This window comes from Thamnophis sirtalis, unplaced genomic scaffold, assembly GCF_051295495.1.
Source record: "Thamnophis sirtalis isolate CommonGarterSnake01/CBP01778 unplaced genomic scaffold, rThaSir2_p1.2 scaffold_8, whole genome shotgun sequence".
In the NCBI taxonomy this organism is placed as follows: domain Eukaryota; kingdom Metazoa; phylum Chordata; class Lepidosauria; order Squamata; family Natricidae; genus Thamnophis; species Thamnophis sirtalis.
Window position 1 is genome coordinate 18,981,891 of NW_028261388.1, and position 16,970 is coordinate 18,998,860.

Below are 16,970 nucleotides of genomic sequence, written 5' to 3' on the forward strand. Positions count from 1 at the left end.
ATCCAGGAAGTGGAAATAGCGAGAAGCATTGCCTGAGTCAGGGAGGGAAACAAGATAGACTCTAAAAAGCTTCATTTGGAATTGTCAGGGTATAGAATTGTATGTATCATTTTGTTAAGCTAAAGGCCACGCTGTCTATTGGAAGCGTACAAATTATCTACCTAAAAGCACTACAAAAATAAACGCTATAATTTTAGGGAAAAACAGTACGTTCATCTGGAAAGTTTATGTCCTTCCTCCTATCCTCTGACAATACCTCATTTGATCTAATTCAGAGTGAAAGGAAAGGAGGACATTTCTCTCTGCTACTTGGTTTCGGTGGCAATTAAGAGCTTCTTTCTCTGGGAACACAATGACAGAATGAGGAGCAGTTCCGGCCTCCTCCCTTCAGTCCTCATGTCTAAATGTTGTTTATTGGCTAGAGCTAGCCACTTTCAGGGACGAGGTGGCTCAGTGCTAAGACGCTGAGCTTGTTCATCAGAAAGGTCAGTAGTTCGGTGGTTCAAATCCTTAGCACCATGTAACGGAGTGAGCTCCTGTTACTTGACCCAGCTTCTGCCAACCTAGCAGTTCGAAAGCATGTAAAAATGCAAGTAGAAAAATGACCACGGAGACATCTTCAGACAGCGCTGGCTCTTCGGCTTTGAAACGGAGATAAGCACCGGCCCCTAGAGTTGGGAACGACTAGCACATATGCACGAGGGGAACTTTTATTTTTAGCCAATTTTAGGAATGTCTTCTACAGCATTTTCTGGTGTAGGAGCTGAGAAGCAAGAGAGAAGGTTTTTTCCTTGTACCTCTTTCTTCAGTCATCAAATCCTCCATCTCTTCACCCTCTACCAAGTGTCAGAATCTTTGGCAGCTGCAGAAGCTTTATTGGGCAACTGATCAGATTATTTGAGTACTTCAGATGGAAACAGTGAACGAGGCAAGAAATAAGTACATTATTTAACATTTTCAGAAATGTTCCAAGTCTAAGGAAATATACACATGCTTCTCCTCCAGTCTTCTCTAAACTGTAGAGTTTAGATATGGTACACTTCCAGATCCTACATTAAACTGGTTCACCCTCTCCCCCCCGGGGTGAATATTTTCCATAATGGCTGCCAGGTTTCTTGTTCTATCTGATATACTGTATATATTTAATTAAAATTCTGAGGGACTAGAGAGGTTGGCGGTGGTTACCAATTTGTCTTCCTCCAGCTAATTAAATAATTAATGAAATTAATGTAATTAAATTTAACAACTAAATTTAATAAAAAAATACTGAGCTAATTAATTTAATTAATTAATTAAATACTGAGCCAATACCCTGTTTTCCCCAAAATAAGACTTCCTGGACAATAAGCCCAATCGGGCTTTTGAGCGCATGCGCTAAAATCCCTCCCCCAAAATATTGCAACACCGCAGCAGCCATGAGGTGACCACGCTCGCCACCTCCTGCACCTCAAAAATAATAAGACCTCCCCAAAAATAAGGCAAAGTGCTTATTTTTGGGGGGGGTGTCAAAAGAAAATAAGACCCGGTCTTATTTTCAGGGAAACACAGTAGTAAAATAACCCATTGGATTTCTAACAGCGTTTAGCATGTTTTGGCTCATGAGCAAAGTTTTGGCTCAAAGAAATCAATATTTTTGGACCAGTGGGCATATTGGGAAATTTGCAAGCAGGCCATAAGTCTCGCACAATGAAGGGATCTGTCTGTTTCCAAAATGGCACTTAAAATAGAGATTATGGGTACAAAATGGGTAATGATACAACCATTTATTAGAATTCAAGTAATGAGGGTACTCTGTCCATCCCTTAGATTGCTCTTTATCACTCCAACAGATTGATACATTTTCAACTGAAATACCCAGGCTCCACTATTCTAATAAACCCTATGGGCTCTAGAAGTATTCCCCACTCTGCCCATTTCCCATAATTATTTTAATTAGGGGAAATCAGGAAAAAGTTAACACCAAATGGAGTATGCAACCTTGCAGGTGCCATTGCAAGATTAATAGATACACTGGAGCCCCTGGGTACCAGTCAGCCTACTTTCAGCTTAAGAGCCGAGGTGGTGCAGTGGTTAAATGCAGCACTGCAGGCTACTTCAGCTGACTGCAGTTCTGCAGTTCGGCTGTTCAAATCTCACCGGCTCAGGGTTGACTCAGCCTTCCATCCTTCCGAGGTGGGTAAAATGAGGACCCGGATTGTTGTTGGGGGCAATATGCTGACTCTCTAAAACCACTTAGAGAGGGCTGAAAGCCCTATGAAGCGGTATATAAGTCTAACTGCTATTGCTATTGCTACTTTTGCTTAAGAAGAACTGTATTAGAAAAACCAGTCCAAACCAAATAGAAAATTAATTTTTTGACAAGTTTAACTTTCATGTGACCTAAATTACACACTGACATGAGAAAAAACTTATTTCCTAGCTTCATTTGTTGTGGAATAATTTTGTTTGTCAAATAGGAGTAAAATATACAGTTAAATTTTGTCCAAGAACATAAGAGGATTGGGGTTCCCAGACAGATAGCAATAGCACTTAGACTTATATACCACTTCATAGTGCTCTTACAGCCCTCTCTAAGCTAAGTTTACAGAGTCAGCCTATTGCCCCAACAATCTGGGTCCTCATTATACCCACCTCGGAAGGATGGAAGGCCGAGTCAACCTTGAGCCTGGTGAGATTTGAACTGCCGAACTAGCAGTCAGCTGAAGTAGCCTGCAATGCTTTAAGATCATAAGCTTTATCTCATGGAAGATTCATTTGATAATATAGATTACAACACCAGCACAGTAGAATTATAGTGTCTGCATGCAGAAATATTTATAGCCATCTGTTTTAACAATTTTCTTCCACAAGGATTGTTTTGATCAGATTTGATATAAAACAAAATACAGGGCCACTAGAGGACAGCAGTTAGTTTTAATTTTTGGAAAGTCACTTTCATGTATTTTTTTTTGGCCAACAAATGACAACATACTTTAAATGCTTTACACATATAAATAACTAAGTCTCAGTGCCAAGTTTGTACATCTCACTCAACCAGGCTGGCTTGCAACTGATGCAAGCTTTGTTTGCTGAAGTATAACTAGAAAATTTAGCTTAGCATAGCTAAACCTGGTTTCAAACCCAGGAGCAATTAGAGAATGAAGCCATAATTTGTTTCATTTTTAGTCTCTAGTTTCTTCCAATTAGATTAAACTGGGATGCTGCCTTCAGCCATTATGCCTGGTTTGGTAAACATGAAGGGGCTGTTTGTTTGCCTAAACAACAACAGTAACAAACATGTTTGTTGGTATAGAAGCAAATAGCCTGATAATTTTTTTTTTAAATGGCAGGAATTTTAAAAGAATCAGAGAGTGATCAGGAGTGTAAAATTCTTTCTTACAGTGATAAAAAGGACTACTGGCTACTAAAACAATGAGTAAATAACAGAACAGAATAACAGAGTTGGAAGGGACTCTGGAGGTCTTCTAGTCCAATCCCCTGCTTAGGGAGGAAACCCTATACCATTTCAGACAAATGGCTATCCAACATCTTCTTAAAAACTTCCAGTGTTGGAGCATTTACAACTTCTGGAGGCAAGCTTTTCCACTGATTAATTATTCTAACTGTCAGGAAATTTCTCCTCAGTTCTAAGTTGCTTCTCTCCTTGTTTAGTTTCCACCCGTTTCTTCTTGTCCTGCCCTCAGGTGCTTTGGAGAATAGCCAATAGAATAGAATAGATGCAGATCATCTTTTCACTCCAAGAAAAAAAAATCTGTTTATTTTTTATAATGAAAATGTGGGAGGTAACCAATGAGCTTTGCAGTAATTAACTACCTATATAATGGTGTCTCATTTGAAGTAAAAGTCTGTAAAAAAAAACCATTTGGAATGCTCTTAGACTTTCTTTAAATAAGGCTATTAATCAAAGCACTTAGATTTATTTTTGTTCCTTGGACTTTTGCCAGACATCACTACAAAGAAAGAAATCTGACAGTCAGCAAGATTCCATGACCATTGGTTAGATGTATTGAAGGGTAGTACTCAGACTGATTAAGCCTTTTAGAACATTAATGGATAAACTTTCTATAATGAATATAATGGTGGCCTGAGAGTAACAAATATTAAAGCTGTGTCTCAATCTTGGCAGCTTTAAGATTTGTGATGTTCAACTTCTAGAATTCCCCAGCCTGCATGCTGGAAGTTGAGGTTCACACAGCTTAAAGTTGTGAAGCTTGAGAAATATTGGATAGGGTTAGATGCATAGTTAATAAGAATTAACTTCCTTAATTCTTAGGATGGGGACCTCTACAGAATAACCTCTAAAAGCGGTTCCACCACAAAACCGCGGTAGACAAAAGCGCGGTCGACGAAAGCGCGTATGTGACGTCATCACAGCGCGACGAAAAAGATAGAAAAATGTAAAAATAAAGCGAAAACCTTACCCTAACCCCCCCAAACCTAAACTTAACCCTTAACCTAACCCTAAACCTAACCCTAAACCTAACCCTTAACCTAACGAAAAACCTAACGCTAACCCTTAACCTAACGCTAAGCGTAACGCTAACGCTCTAAACCTAAACCTAACCCTTAACCTAACCCTAACCCTAACCCTAACCCTAACCCTAACCCTTACCTTTATGTGAATCGGCTTGCTGTAATTTAATTTTTATTTCAATTTTTCGATCTTTTTCGTCGCGCTGTGATGACGTCATATACGCGCTTTCGTCGACCGCGCTTTTGTGGAACGCGGTTTTGACGGGTCACGCTAAAAGCAACCTAGTTTAAGTTGTCATGTAATAATGTTTGTAAAGTTATTGGAAGCACATGGTTGCCGTTTATTGGATTGAACAATTATCCAGTGATATTTATGTAATATATTTTATATATTACAAAATAATAAGCACAACTTTTGAGAGATTTTGAACATGAAGCAGAGGATCTTCATTCCTTAAATTCCAAATTTACTGTTCTTTGCTTGTGACCTTCTGACAGGCAAAATCAACCAGGAAGTCAGATTCACTAACAACCATGTTATTAACTTAGCAACTGCAGTGATCAGTGGTGGGATTCAAAAAATCTAACAACCGGTTCTCTGCCTTAATGACCATCTGGGTAAGCAGGGCTTGCTGGTCATGTGACCGCATGGGCGTGGCCAACTCAATGTCACTCAGGTCAATGGGCCTTCACCTTAGTTGTTAGAATGTAATAAGGGTTAACCGGAGAGGCAGTTTCTGTAAGCAGGGCAATAAAATTAGGCTAGAGACAACACCAGAGTGTTTCCTTCCTGCCTTCCTTACAGGATTAGCCCTGCAAAGTGGAAAAAAACAAAAGGAGATTTCCTCCCACAACCAGTTCTCTGAACTGCTTAGAAAGTTAACAACCGGTTCTCCCGAATAGTTGCAAAGCAGCTGAATCCCACCACTGGCAGTGGTTCACTTAACAACTGTGGCAAGAAAGTTCCTAAAATGAGGTAAAACTCGCATAATGACTGTCTCACTTAGCAGGGGAACTTTTGGACTCAGTTGTGGTCACAGGTTGAGGACTGCTTGTAATTACTTTCTGAAAGCTCGGATTTGAAGAAAAAAAATGCTCTCCTTTACCTAGGTACAAAGAAGGTGGTGAAGCTCTCCTTGTTTTGCTTCCTTCAGAGGAAAATGGCATGATTCAGCAGCTGTCACAGAAGAAAGTTCCTGTCAGCAATATCAAGTAAACTCTTTTCCAATTTGTACATAACTTAGTTATGCATTTGAAACTGAAAGCAATTTCTTTTCTATGACACCGTTTTTCTTCTTCTTTATAAAACAGATTTTTAAAACTTTCATTTAAACCTAAAAATGATGCGGAACATAATGAGAATATCCATTGGCAACACATCCCGTCATTTATTTTTTTTACAAAAAAAAGTAAACATTCCCTATATTTCAAATCATCTTATTTCCTAGGAAAGCAAATAGCCAAAATGCTCTTCCATTATTTCAAATGTTTGGAGAAATGGAAGTCTGTAAATACAATCTGACCTTTCTGTGTTTTTGCACCTCCTGCTAGCAATTTTACCTCTCCCCCCTCCCTCCCGGCTAAATTATGTGATCTGCCAACACTTAATCTGTTTAGCAAAGACAGAGCTGAGACAGTGAATTCTTGCCAGTAGCAAAATTACACAAAATGTGGGATGATTTGGATGCTGTATGGAAGGTGTATGTGGTCTGTGTAATAGTAACAACAGTGTTTTTCTTTTAAAAAATTTGTACCATTAGCCAAAGGAATAAAATTGGAGAGGAAAAAAATGGCTACTGCCACTATTAACTCCTGCCAAACACCCACATATGCTTTTAAAATCTATTATTAAAATACAATACTGTTCAAAACAAATATACTCCAGTCTTTGAAACATTGAACATTGGGCAAAAGTGTCTGTAGTACAGAGTTCCTATACTGCTAAATTAAAATGCTGATCTGAAATAGGGCAGTGTTAAATTTGTAGCATTAGTGCTATTTTAGCCTTTTTCCTCCAAGCAAAGCTTAGTTGATACCACCAATAGGCTCCTGCTTTGCTTCCAATGATATCAGTTTTCTACCTTCATGCATACAAAACTAATTGCCATTTGCTACCTAATATCCAGTAGCTCAATAGGCAGAAAAAATTAGTTCATATGCTGCACTGAAGTAGCTGTTCGCTTCCGATAATGCTGTTTACAGTGCTTTAAATCATGGATGATAAAGTGCGAGTGCAGTGAAGCTTGCAGATTCGTGTAAATGGCTCCTTTTTGTCTTCTTAAAGGAATTTAATTATTTTCAAAAGCCATTTAAATAACAGAGCTGTAGCTTGCTATGTTCATTTTTGCAGCAGAAATAATAATCCAGGATTTTTGAATACAAAAGAATATTGTACCCTAAGTCAAGGTGAAGCCATTTTCTTTTCAAAGGTTGTAAATGATAAAAAGGGCTACTGGGAGGAATGGAATGGAAGCGTGTGCATGCCCACACCTATAATGCAATGCCCCCTGCACATGCCTGCACGCCCCCATGGTCCCCTTACCCCTGTGCATGCATGCGACCTGCCTGTGCTCCCCACGCTCCCCACGCATGTACGCAACTCCTCTGCACCCCATTTTGGACGTAGCAGACCTCCCTGAAGCCTCCTGGGACCAAAAATGGGCCATGGGGGGGGGAAGCACTGGACCCCCTTGCGGTCCCCCCACTTTCTGTGCATGTGTGCACGACCCCCCCTGCCCCCACACATGCGTCTCCTGCATGAGCGGCAGTGACCCCAAAATCAGCTGGCCAGTGGGAGACGTGCGCGCATGCACGGTGGAGCTGAGCTGGGTGACGACTCTCATGTCCTCAGAGAGGGATCCGCGTGCCACTTGTGGCACATGCGCAATAGGTTCGCCATCATGGACCTATAGCCTTTCAGACGAATGGTTGTCCAGTCTCTTCTTAAAAATGTCCACTGTTGGAGCCTTCACAACTTCTGGAGGCAAGTTGTTCCACTGATTGTTTTAACTGTCGGGAAATTTCTCCTTAGTTTTAGGTTGAATGTTCTTGTAGACATTCAGAAGGTATCAGGTCCATTTTTAAAGAAGGTACACTGAGGTTGGGCTGTAGAATTCGGCATATGAAGAATACCTGTTTTCTGATTTTTTTTATAGAGAAGGTTTTTTTTGAGTGTCCAATAAAATGTACTGTCCTTTGGAAAGTGCTATGACTTCCATGCTTTGTTGTTGGTGTCCTGCACCAGCAGTTAGTGTGTAACACCAATATTGTTTTCTTTATTTTAATATGATGTAGGGATCGTTATAGGCTAATCATAAGGAAATCTATAGTTTGCACAGGTAATCCTCAACTTACACAGTTCATTTAAGGACCATTTAAAGTTACAACGGCACAAAATAGTGACTTGTGGCTATTTTTCACACTTAAAACCATTGCACTATCCCCATAGTCACGTGATCAAGATTTAGACACTTTGCAACTGGCATGTATTTATGACGGTTGCAGAATCCCGGAGTGTCGTGATCACCGTTTGCCACCTTTTCACAAGTCAAGTCAGTGGGGAAGCCAGATTCACTTAGCAACCGTGTTACTAGTTTAACAACTGCAGTGATTCACTTAACAACTGTGGCAAGAAAGATTGCAAAATGGTGCAAAATTCACTTAATAACTGTCTCATTTAGCAACAGCTAAATTCTGGCTCAATAAGATGAGAACTACCTGGGATCAGTTCATTCTGTTGTCCAATACCTAGATACCAATCTCTTTCTGTGTGATTTTAAAGGAAAGCTCCTTATCCTGTCTGTAAGATGAGTAATTTCCGTCACTGCTTTCTTTTCAGTGGTTTTCCAAATACTAAAATAGATATTGAAATCTTCTCTGCTGCTGCATCTATCAGTCAATAATGTTTCCTTGTCTAGGCTAAACAGACCAAATTTTTAAAAACAGCTTTGCCCTTTGCTGTCCCTACATTGCTGTCTTTCCTTTAAATCTTTTCCACTTGCCAATATTTTCTGAGACATCGTGTGCCCCAAATTTCTAGCAAATTTTAATCAGGTTACGCTAATGTTGAGTAAAATGGCATTATTATTTCCCATGGCTTGACAACCACTACTCAGCCATATGACCTAAAATGGTTTTGGCTTCTTTAATTAGTACATCACTTGGGTGACTCATTTTTCAATATTTTTGTGCACCATAGCTTCTGACTTCAGCTTTGATTAGCTAGTTCTTGGGATTCAATTGTCATTTCCTATATTTAATTTAGTAACTTTTAGTCATGTTGGATTCATCGTGGCCCCAGTTTCTCTCTGGATCTACCATGTTTCCCCAAAAAGAAGACAGGGTTTTATTTTCTTTTGACCCCTGAAATAAGTGTTTGGCCTTATTTTCAGGGAGGTCTTATTATTTTTGAGGTGCAGGAGGCGGCAAGCGTGGTCACCTCATGGCTGCTGCTGTGTTGCAATATTTTGGGGGAGGGCTTATTTTAACGCATGCGCTCAAAAGCCCGATTAGGCTTATTATCCGGGGAGGGCTTATTTTCAGGGAAAGGGGTACACCTTAACGTATGAGAATAAAGAAGAGTGGCCTGAAATGTTGTCCTTACATAATGTATCCTGAGGGAGAACTTATTGTTATATTTTATTTGTTGATCTTGATTTGTAAAATAAATCATTTATTATTATAATTATTATTTTAACCCTATATAACCCTACAGGGCACTGCACACCAGAACAACTAGACAGAAGGATAGTTTCCCCCCCGAATGCGAGCATATGCACCAAATTCTATTCTATTCTATTCTATTCTATTCTATTCTATTCTATTCTATTCTATTCTATTCTATTCCATTCCAATCCATTCCATTCCATTCCATTCCAATCCATTCGTATTCACATTCTAAAAGTGACAGAAGAGAAAGACAAGGGAATTGCATAGCTTCTTTCTGAGGTGAATTGTTAAGGTTGTGGATCTGGCTTAGACGCAAGGCTTTTATAAAACTTGATGTGTCCATCTTGGCCTTGGTGATCAGTTGTTGGTTGCATTGGATTTTGGTTTTAGACCTTTGATTATGGAGGTGAGATAGAAAAATGTTTAGGGAATTACATAGTGGAGTATATGGGGAGAATATTTACAATGCAATGTGGGGACCGAGGGAGGAATTGCGGGTGAGACAAGAGGCTTACATTCTCCAGCTACTTACGGTAGATACATTTCTGAGGTTAAAAAGTAAGGAATCAGATACTTCTATTTGTGGTCTAAGTTGCTTCTTTGTCTTGGATTTTTAAAATATAATAAACCAAACAAATCAAACCTTTTTGGTGTAAAACTTTACTTTTTAAAAGGTGAATAATCCCAAATGCTGATGCTAGTTGGTTAGATCCTTATGTTAAGACTTTTTACATTGTTCCTGAAGGATTTCTGTCTGACCTCTTAGAAACTAGAAAGAGGCTGGTTACTCAAAATGGTTCCACCACAAAACCGCGGAGGACAAAATCGCGCTCGACGAAAGCGCGCATTTGACGTCATCACAGTGCGACGAAAACATTGCGCTGTGATCGAAAAATGTAAAAATAAAGCGAAAACCTTACCCTAACCCCCCCAAACCTAACCCTAAACCTAACCCTAAACCTAACCCTTAACCTAACCCTAAATCTAACCCTAAACGTAACCCTTAACCTAACGCTAAACCTAACACTAACCCTTAACCTAACGCTAAACGTAACCCTAACGCTCTAAACCTAACCCTAACCCTTAACCTAACCCTAAACCTAAACCTAACCCTTACCTTTATGTGAATCGGCTTGCTTTAATTTTAATTTTATTTCAATTTTTAATTTTTTTCGTCGCGCTGTGATGACGTCAAATGCGCGCTTTCGTCGAGCGCGATTTTGTCCTCCGCGGTTTTGACGGGTCACGACTCAAAATAATTGCAAGTAGGTCTCATGTTATAACAGTTTGTTTAGCAACCATTTGAAATTACAATGGCACTAGAAAAAGTGGCTGATGGCCATTTCTCACACTTATGACCACTGCAGCATCCCTGTGGTCATGTGATTTACATTCAAATGCTTGACAACTGACTCATATTTATGACAGTGGCAGTGTCCTGGGGTCATGATCACCTTTTGCGATCTTCTGAAAGGCATAGTCAATGGGAAAGCCAGATTCACTTAACAAAATGGCAAGAAAAGTTGTAAAATGGGGCAAAACTCACTGAACAAATTTCTCACTTAGCAACATAAATTTTGGTCTCAATGGTGGTCGTAAGTCAAGGATTAGAGTTTAGAGTTTTATTTCATTTGTATGCCGCCCTTTTCCCTAAGGGGACTCAGGGCGGCTCACAACTCAAACAAGGGAAGGGGGAATACAGACCGTTGACAACAACACAAAAACAATACATAATTTAAAAAAAACGCAACAATCATACCATTCGAGATTACCTGTAATATTAAAAAAACAAGGTGGCTGGTTCCTCTTTTTAGAAATATTCATTCCTTATTCTTTGGTGCTCTATACACAGATAAAGAGTTGGCATTCCACTGATTTATTATGTTTATTTTTAAGTCTTTTGACCAGTATAGTGTGAGAAGATATCTTTTGGCACTGACTGTATAAAGTCTTTTAGAACCAGTTTTTTGTTTGCAAGTGAATGTTTGCTTTGGGTCACTGACATGGTAAAAGCCGGTTTAACCTGGAATAGCCTGCCAGCCAGAGCATCTGTTGAAGCAAATATTATTTATAAGGCTATAGTAGAGCATCCCCTGATTCTTTGATGGAGAACCCCTTCGCATTTGTGTGTGCACAGTTGTGTTTGTGAATTTGGCGTTCTGTTGAGATTTCTCAGGTTTGGAAACTTTCTAGTGAAAATATTTTTAACCACTTAAAAGACAATTTATCTTATGAAAAAGCTCCATATGAAAAATTGCTGCTAAATATTCAGCTCTTTCCTTCAGAGGAGCTCAGTTTTCTATCTTTTTATAAGTCGAAGGAGATGGATAATGCTAATTCTGTAATTTTATCTTGGAAGAATGATTTTCTCTTCCAGTTCAAATTGTTTTCTGGGTAAAAGGCTGGAGCTGCAGCTTTTGTTGCTTCCATTATTAATTTTAAGAGAACACTCTGCATACCTGATATGATTTCAGCTGTATATTCACAGTAGTTTTTCCTCCATTTTAAAATAATGGGGAGGAGAGATGATGAAGGATTCCTCAGATGAAGAAGCAGTTTTTCCATGAACAGGAGACAGACCTTTGCAGGCCTTTAAGAGAAAATATGAGAATGTTTCTGTGGTTTACCTGTGTTCTCTGTGACTCTCTGCTCTTCCAGAATCAATCCTGAGAAACTTTTAGATGTCCAGAAGAAACTGCAGTCCTTATTGGCTCAGGATCAAGATTTGAAAGAACGTGCACAACGGGTAAGGGCACAATGGCTAGTCCACTGATGTGTAAATGCCATGATTGTAGAATCTCATTTTTTTAGGTATATAAGAAATATTAATCTTGAAGAAGGTTTTTGGTTTTATGGGTTATAGGAGATCTGAAAATATATGCTTATGTTCTTTGACTAAAGTAAAGATGTGTTAGAAATTAACTAATTGAAATTAATCAGCAGTTCATTTATCAAATTTATTTATTAAGGAAATTTATATACTGGCCCAAGCTCCCACATTGGAGATTCCAGACAGCTTATAACAGGGATGTCAAACTCAAGGCCCATGGGCCGGATCCAACCCATGAGATGCTTAGATCTGACCTGCGGAGCTGCCCTGGAAACAATGAAGGACCGGCCTGTGGTGCCTCTGCCAGTGAAAACGGAGTGTGGGTGGGTTGTGTGCGCCCTCCCACACACTTCTTTTCGCTGGCAGAGGGTTTCAGGAGGCTGCCCCAGCTGAAAACGGAGCTTGGGAACCAGTTTTCGCTGGCAGAGTGCTCGGGCAACAGGTGCCCCCAACACAAGAGACATCAAACTGGCCAACCTACCCTGGCCATGGCCACCCCAGCGCCCTGAGGTCAAACACAATCCTGGTGCATCCCTCAATGAAATTGAATTTGACACTCCTGGCTTATAACATTGAAAATCATTGTCAAACCTTGTTTGGGTCTATTATTTGGAACTCTGACAATCACAACATAAACATAAATCCTTTAAAAAAACCAACTCTCACTATTCTTAGGCAGTTATTATCCTCAGTACTCTGAAAGGCACTATGTAAGGAAAGGCTCTGAAGAGGGAAGCTAGTAGGAAACAAGATGATGGTAGTTAGTTCAACTGGATGAAAATATACACACCTTTCAGTTTGTTACTGTATGCAATCTTTGTTTGGGATGTCTCTTTCTTCTCTCCCTTCTGGTCTCCTGCTGTGTTCTTCAGGGTTTGAAGAACAGAATTTGCTTCTTGTCTTCTCAGAGCAAGTTGATTCTGCAGAAGTCCTTTTGGTGATAATTGGGGAAGAAGGAGCATGGATGTTCAGGAGTAACAGCTCAACAAGTTATTTAGGTTTTTTTCTTCCTTTCCCTCTGGGCAAGATGTTTTCTTAGGAGGCCTCCATGTACCGTATTTTTTGGACTATAAGATGCACTGGAGTATAAGACACAACAAGGTTTCGAAGAGGAAAACAAGAAAAAATAGTTTTTGCCCTCTCTGGCCCCCAGGAGTACTCTGCAGGCCTCCAAAAAACCCCATGGATCCTGTTTTTGCCTTCCCCAGCCCCCAGGATCACTCTGTAGGCCTCTCAAGCCCTCTGCACGCCCTGTTTTTGTAAAAAATGGGCTCATTTTTGCAAAAAAACAACAACAGGTCTGTTTTTTGCCTTCCAAACACCCCCACGCACCCCATTTTTGCTTTCCCCAGCCCCCTGGAGCACTCTGCAGGCCTCCCAAACCCTCTGCGCACCCCATTTTTGTGAAAAATTTGGCAAAAACGGGACGCATGGGACGGAGTTTCGAGAAGCCAAAATAGCCATATTTGATTTATAAGACGCACCGACATTTCCACCTCTTGGGAGGAAAGTGCGTCTCATACTCCGAAAAGTATGGTGATTCGAGCATATACAGTTTCTTATGAAAGTAACAGAAACGTGGTACTGTAGACTTACGGTAGCATCATACTTGAGAGTTCTGAGCATTGAGAACTGGCAACAGCGAGACAGTTGCTTCTTTCCATACTGGCCAGGGAGGCAGATGGCTGTCTGCCAGACAATAATTGTCTGCTGACCATAGTGCTCTTTTATTTAAATTTTTATAAATTTGTTTTCTAACTGATCTCTCAAGCTGTTACATTATTATGGCAGGCATTTAAAACAAAAACAGGGTAATATTTAATCTCAGCAATGAGCCATTAGTGAAACAACAATGCAACTGCTAATGTGTGTTGCTTAAATAATATGCATGGCATGGGACGGTCTCTCTCCAGTTATATCTACCCATTGTATGAGATCAAACAGGAGAGGTATGCTCTGGGTCCCATCTGCTAGGTTAGAGAATATCACCTGGCAGGTAGTCAGAGGACAACCTTTTCTTGTAGGGGCATCATCTGGGACCGTGATGATTATCTTATGGCAAACGTACCAGAGGTAGCATGCAGCTCCCTCTCTGATGGCATGTGAGCCATCGCCCCAGTTCAGCTCATGCAGGGAGGGGCGGGTGTGTGTGCACGTGTGTGTGTGGGTCATGCATGCATGCACGGGGGTGCGTGGGGTAGGGTCGCACACACATGCGTGGGGCGGGGCGCATGCATAGGGGAGACATTGTTCTTTGAGGGTTCGGGTGCGCACACATGCACTTTGGGTACTTGGTCCAGAAAAGGTTAGCCATCATTGGTCTGGGGCATCATTTCCGTGAAGAATAGATCAGACTCTACTAGCTTTAAAAATGTGGCTTGTTGCTGAGATCATGGGATCAGATCATGCTATTGAACCTGAATCTTGGTTTTATTGATGATGTTGATTAGTTTTTTCCCTTAGCTTCTACATTTGTTATTTATAATGGTTTGTGATGATTTTATTTTTTATTACGTCCCACAGTCAAATGTTCGGGATGACTGGCCAAATAAATTGAATATATAAAACAAATAAAGCATTTGTTTTAAATAAATGTAATTTTCATTGTGGAGGTATAATGGCAATTGGAAATGGTAAAGAGATGTAGCCAAGAGAATACTCTGATGTTTGATTCTCTTAATGTAACCTTACAATAAATTAGTTCATCAGGGACTCAGTGACTAAGACACTGAGCTTGTGGATCAGAAAGGTCGGCAGTTCGGCAGTTCGAATCCCTTACGCCTTGTAATGGAGTGAGCTCCCGTTACTTGTCCCAGCTTCTGCCAACCTAGCAATTTGAAAGCACGTAAAAAATGCAAGCAGAAAAATAGGAACTACCTTTGATTGGAAGATAACAGCGTTCCGTGCGCCTTCGACATTTAGTCATGCCGGTCACATGACCACAGATACTTTTTCGGACAGTGCTGGCTCTTCGGCTTTGAAATGGAGATGAGCACCGCCCCCTAGAGTCAGCACATATGTGTGAGGGGAACCTTTATCTCTACCTTTAGTCCATCAGGCTATGTTTTCTGTTGGGTCTCTCTTATAAGGCTGACAGGAAGTGAACTGTGCCTTCCTTGGGAGATGATTGGGATCACTAAGAAGCAGACTTTGTTTCTGCTTGCTGCAATACCAGATGTTCTGTTGCTCTCAACTTGAATTTGAACAGAAATGTGAGGATGAAGGATTGATCAGATTCATGATGAAGGGAAGGACTGCATTGCATTCACTGGCTATGCCACCCCCCTGAAAAAAGCCTTCATGCATGAAGAGAGGAGGAAGTAGCATAGAACTCTTATATTTTTGCACAATATAGCAACAGCAGCAATCATTTTCGTGACCTTGCTCTCCCTATTGTGCTTTTCTCATTGAGTTGCTGAGTTGGCTTATTCAAATCTTTTAACTCAGGTTGTTAGTTGCCATAAAAACTTTATAGAGCAGCTGGTAGTGCTGAAATAATTGTTACCCCTGTAAATAGTCTGGCGGCCACCTGAATTTCCTGTTGATTTGGCTATCTCATATAAAGAGAACATATTTTTTTTTACATATCTAGGGACATTTTCATATACAACATTTTTAAAATTAAAAGCAAAAAATATTTTTGTCCCTTGAAAAGAATGTATGAACTGATTGAAAAGAAAGTGCAGTAGGTGTCCAGAGGTGATTACATAGAGGAAAAATTGGTCTTCTCGAGCTCGGGAGCTTAGAAAAAAATTATTAAGTTTTGGAAAATGTATGTTACAAGATTTTTTTAAAAAAAACACACTTCCTGAGATACGTAAAATTATTTAAGAATTAAAAGGACAACATTTTTTCTTTTTCTTTTCACTCACTCTACCTTTTACCAATAAATATTCACATCTTAGGCATAGCATGTGACAACTTAAGACTTTATGCATACAGAGATAAAGGAAGCTACTTTATTGGACCCATTTCCCACAGAAAACAAAACACAGGGAGTCACAAAACCTGGCTGGGCGTGGCCAACTCAATGTTACTCCCATCCAGTCACATGACACCCCCCCCCAGCCACACCTACCTAGGTTTTGTGGCTCCAGGTGTTTTCTGTGGAAAATGGGTCTCCCCCCCCTCTCGTTTTTCTCTTTCCTCTTGCTCCTTCCCTCCTTTTTTCTTTCCTTTCTGTCTCGTTTCCCTCTCCCTCCAGCTCTTTCATTTCTGTGTCCCACTCTCCCCCTTCTCTCTCTCTCATTAGTTTCTCTTTTTCCCCTCTCTCTCATTCTATCCCTCCATCTCTCTCTCTTTTTCTCCCCCCATCTCTCTGTCTCTCTGTCTCTGTCTCTGTCTCTGTCTCTGTCTCTGTCTCTGTCTCTGTCTCTGTCTCTGTCTCTCTCTCTCTCTCTCTCTCTCTCTCTCTCTCTCTCTCTCTCTCTCGTGTGTCTTCCCTCTTGAACCATTTCCACAAACAAGTGAGGGTTGGTTTTTATTTTTATTTTGCTAATGTTCTTCTTTGGGTGCTTTTTACCATATGATTTAAATCAAGAGCCATTTCACGTTCCCAGATAAATTAAGCTCTTTCGGCCCCTTGCTTGCTGTGGCCCTCTGTTGGCTGGCTGACCACGCCCTTTGTCCTTCCCTCCCGGTCACTCCTCGGTTGGCCTGAGAAGGTAATGGCGACAGCAGGAATGGAGACTCGTTGCTGACACCCAGTCTAGGGAAAGGAGTAGAAGACCTTTAATTTCTTCCTCCTGAAACTCATGCTGTGGTAAGAACAGGTTTCCTTGAGTCAGTCTAGGCTCCTATGATTGCATGGACATGTTCTAGTTGTTTTCTTGGAAGAGGTTTCCCACTCTCTTTTTCCCGGTTTGTTGTTTGTTTGTTTTGACTTTCTAGTTTACTTTATCATCCCAGAATTTCCTGCTGATCTCCATTTAATTAGGACAAATTGCATTTAACTGCCATTTAACAGGATCAAAGAAAGCTAGCCTAGGACTGCCATCTG

At 40.4% G+C, this 16,970-nt stretch overlaps 1 protein-coding gene across 1 annotated transcript in view; it reads left to right on the plus strand.

Moving 5' to 3' along the window:
• DDX10 (DEAD-box helicase 10) overlaps positions 1-16,970 on the plus strand; it is a 169,246-nt gene that overhangs the window by 27,511 nt on the left and 124,765 nt on the right. Inside the window, exons 10-11 of the mRNA XM_087721190.1 lie at positions 5,584-5,685; positions 11,800-11,887. Of these exons, the coding sequence (XP_087577316.1) occupies positions 5,584-5,685; positions 11,800-11,887 (190 nt within the window). The remainder of the gene's footprint in view (positions 1-5,583; positions 5,686-11,799; positions 11,888-16,970) is intronic.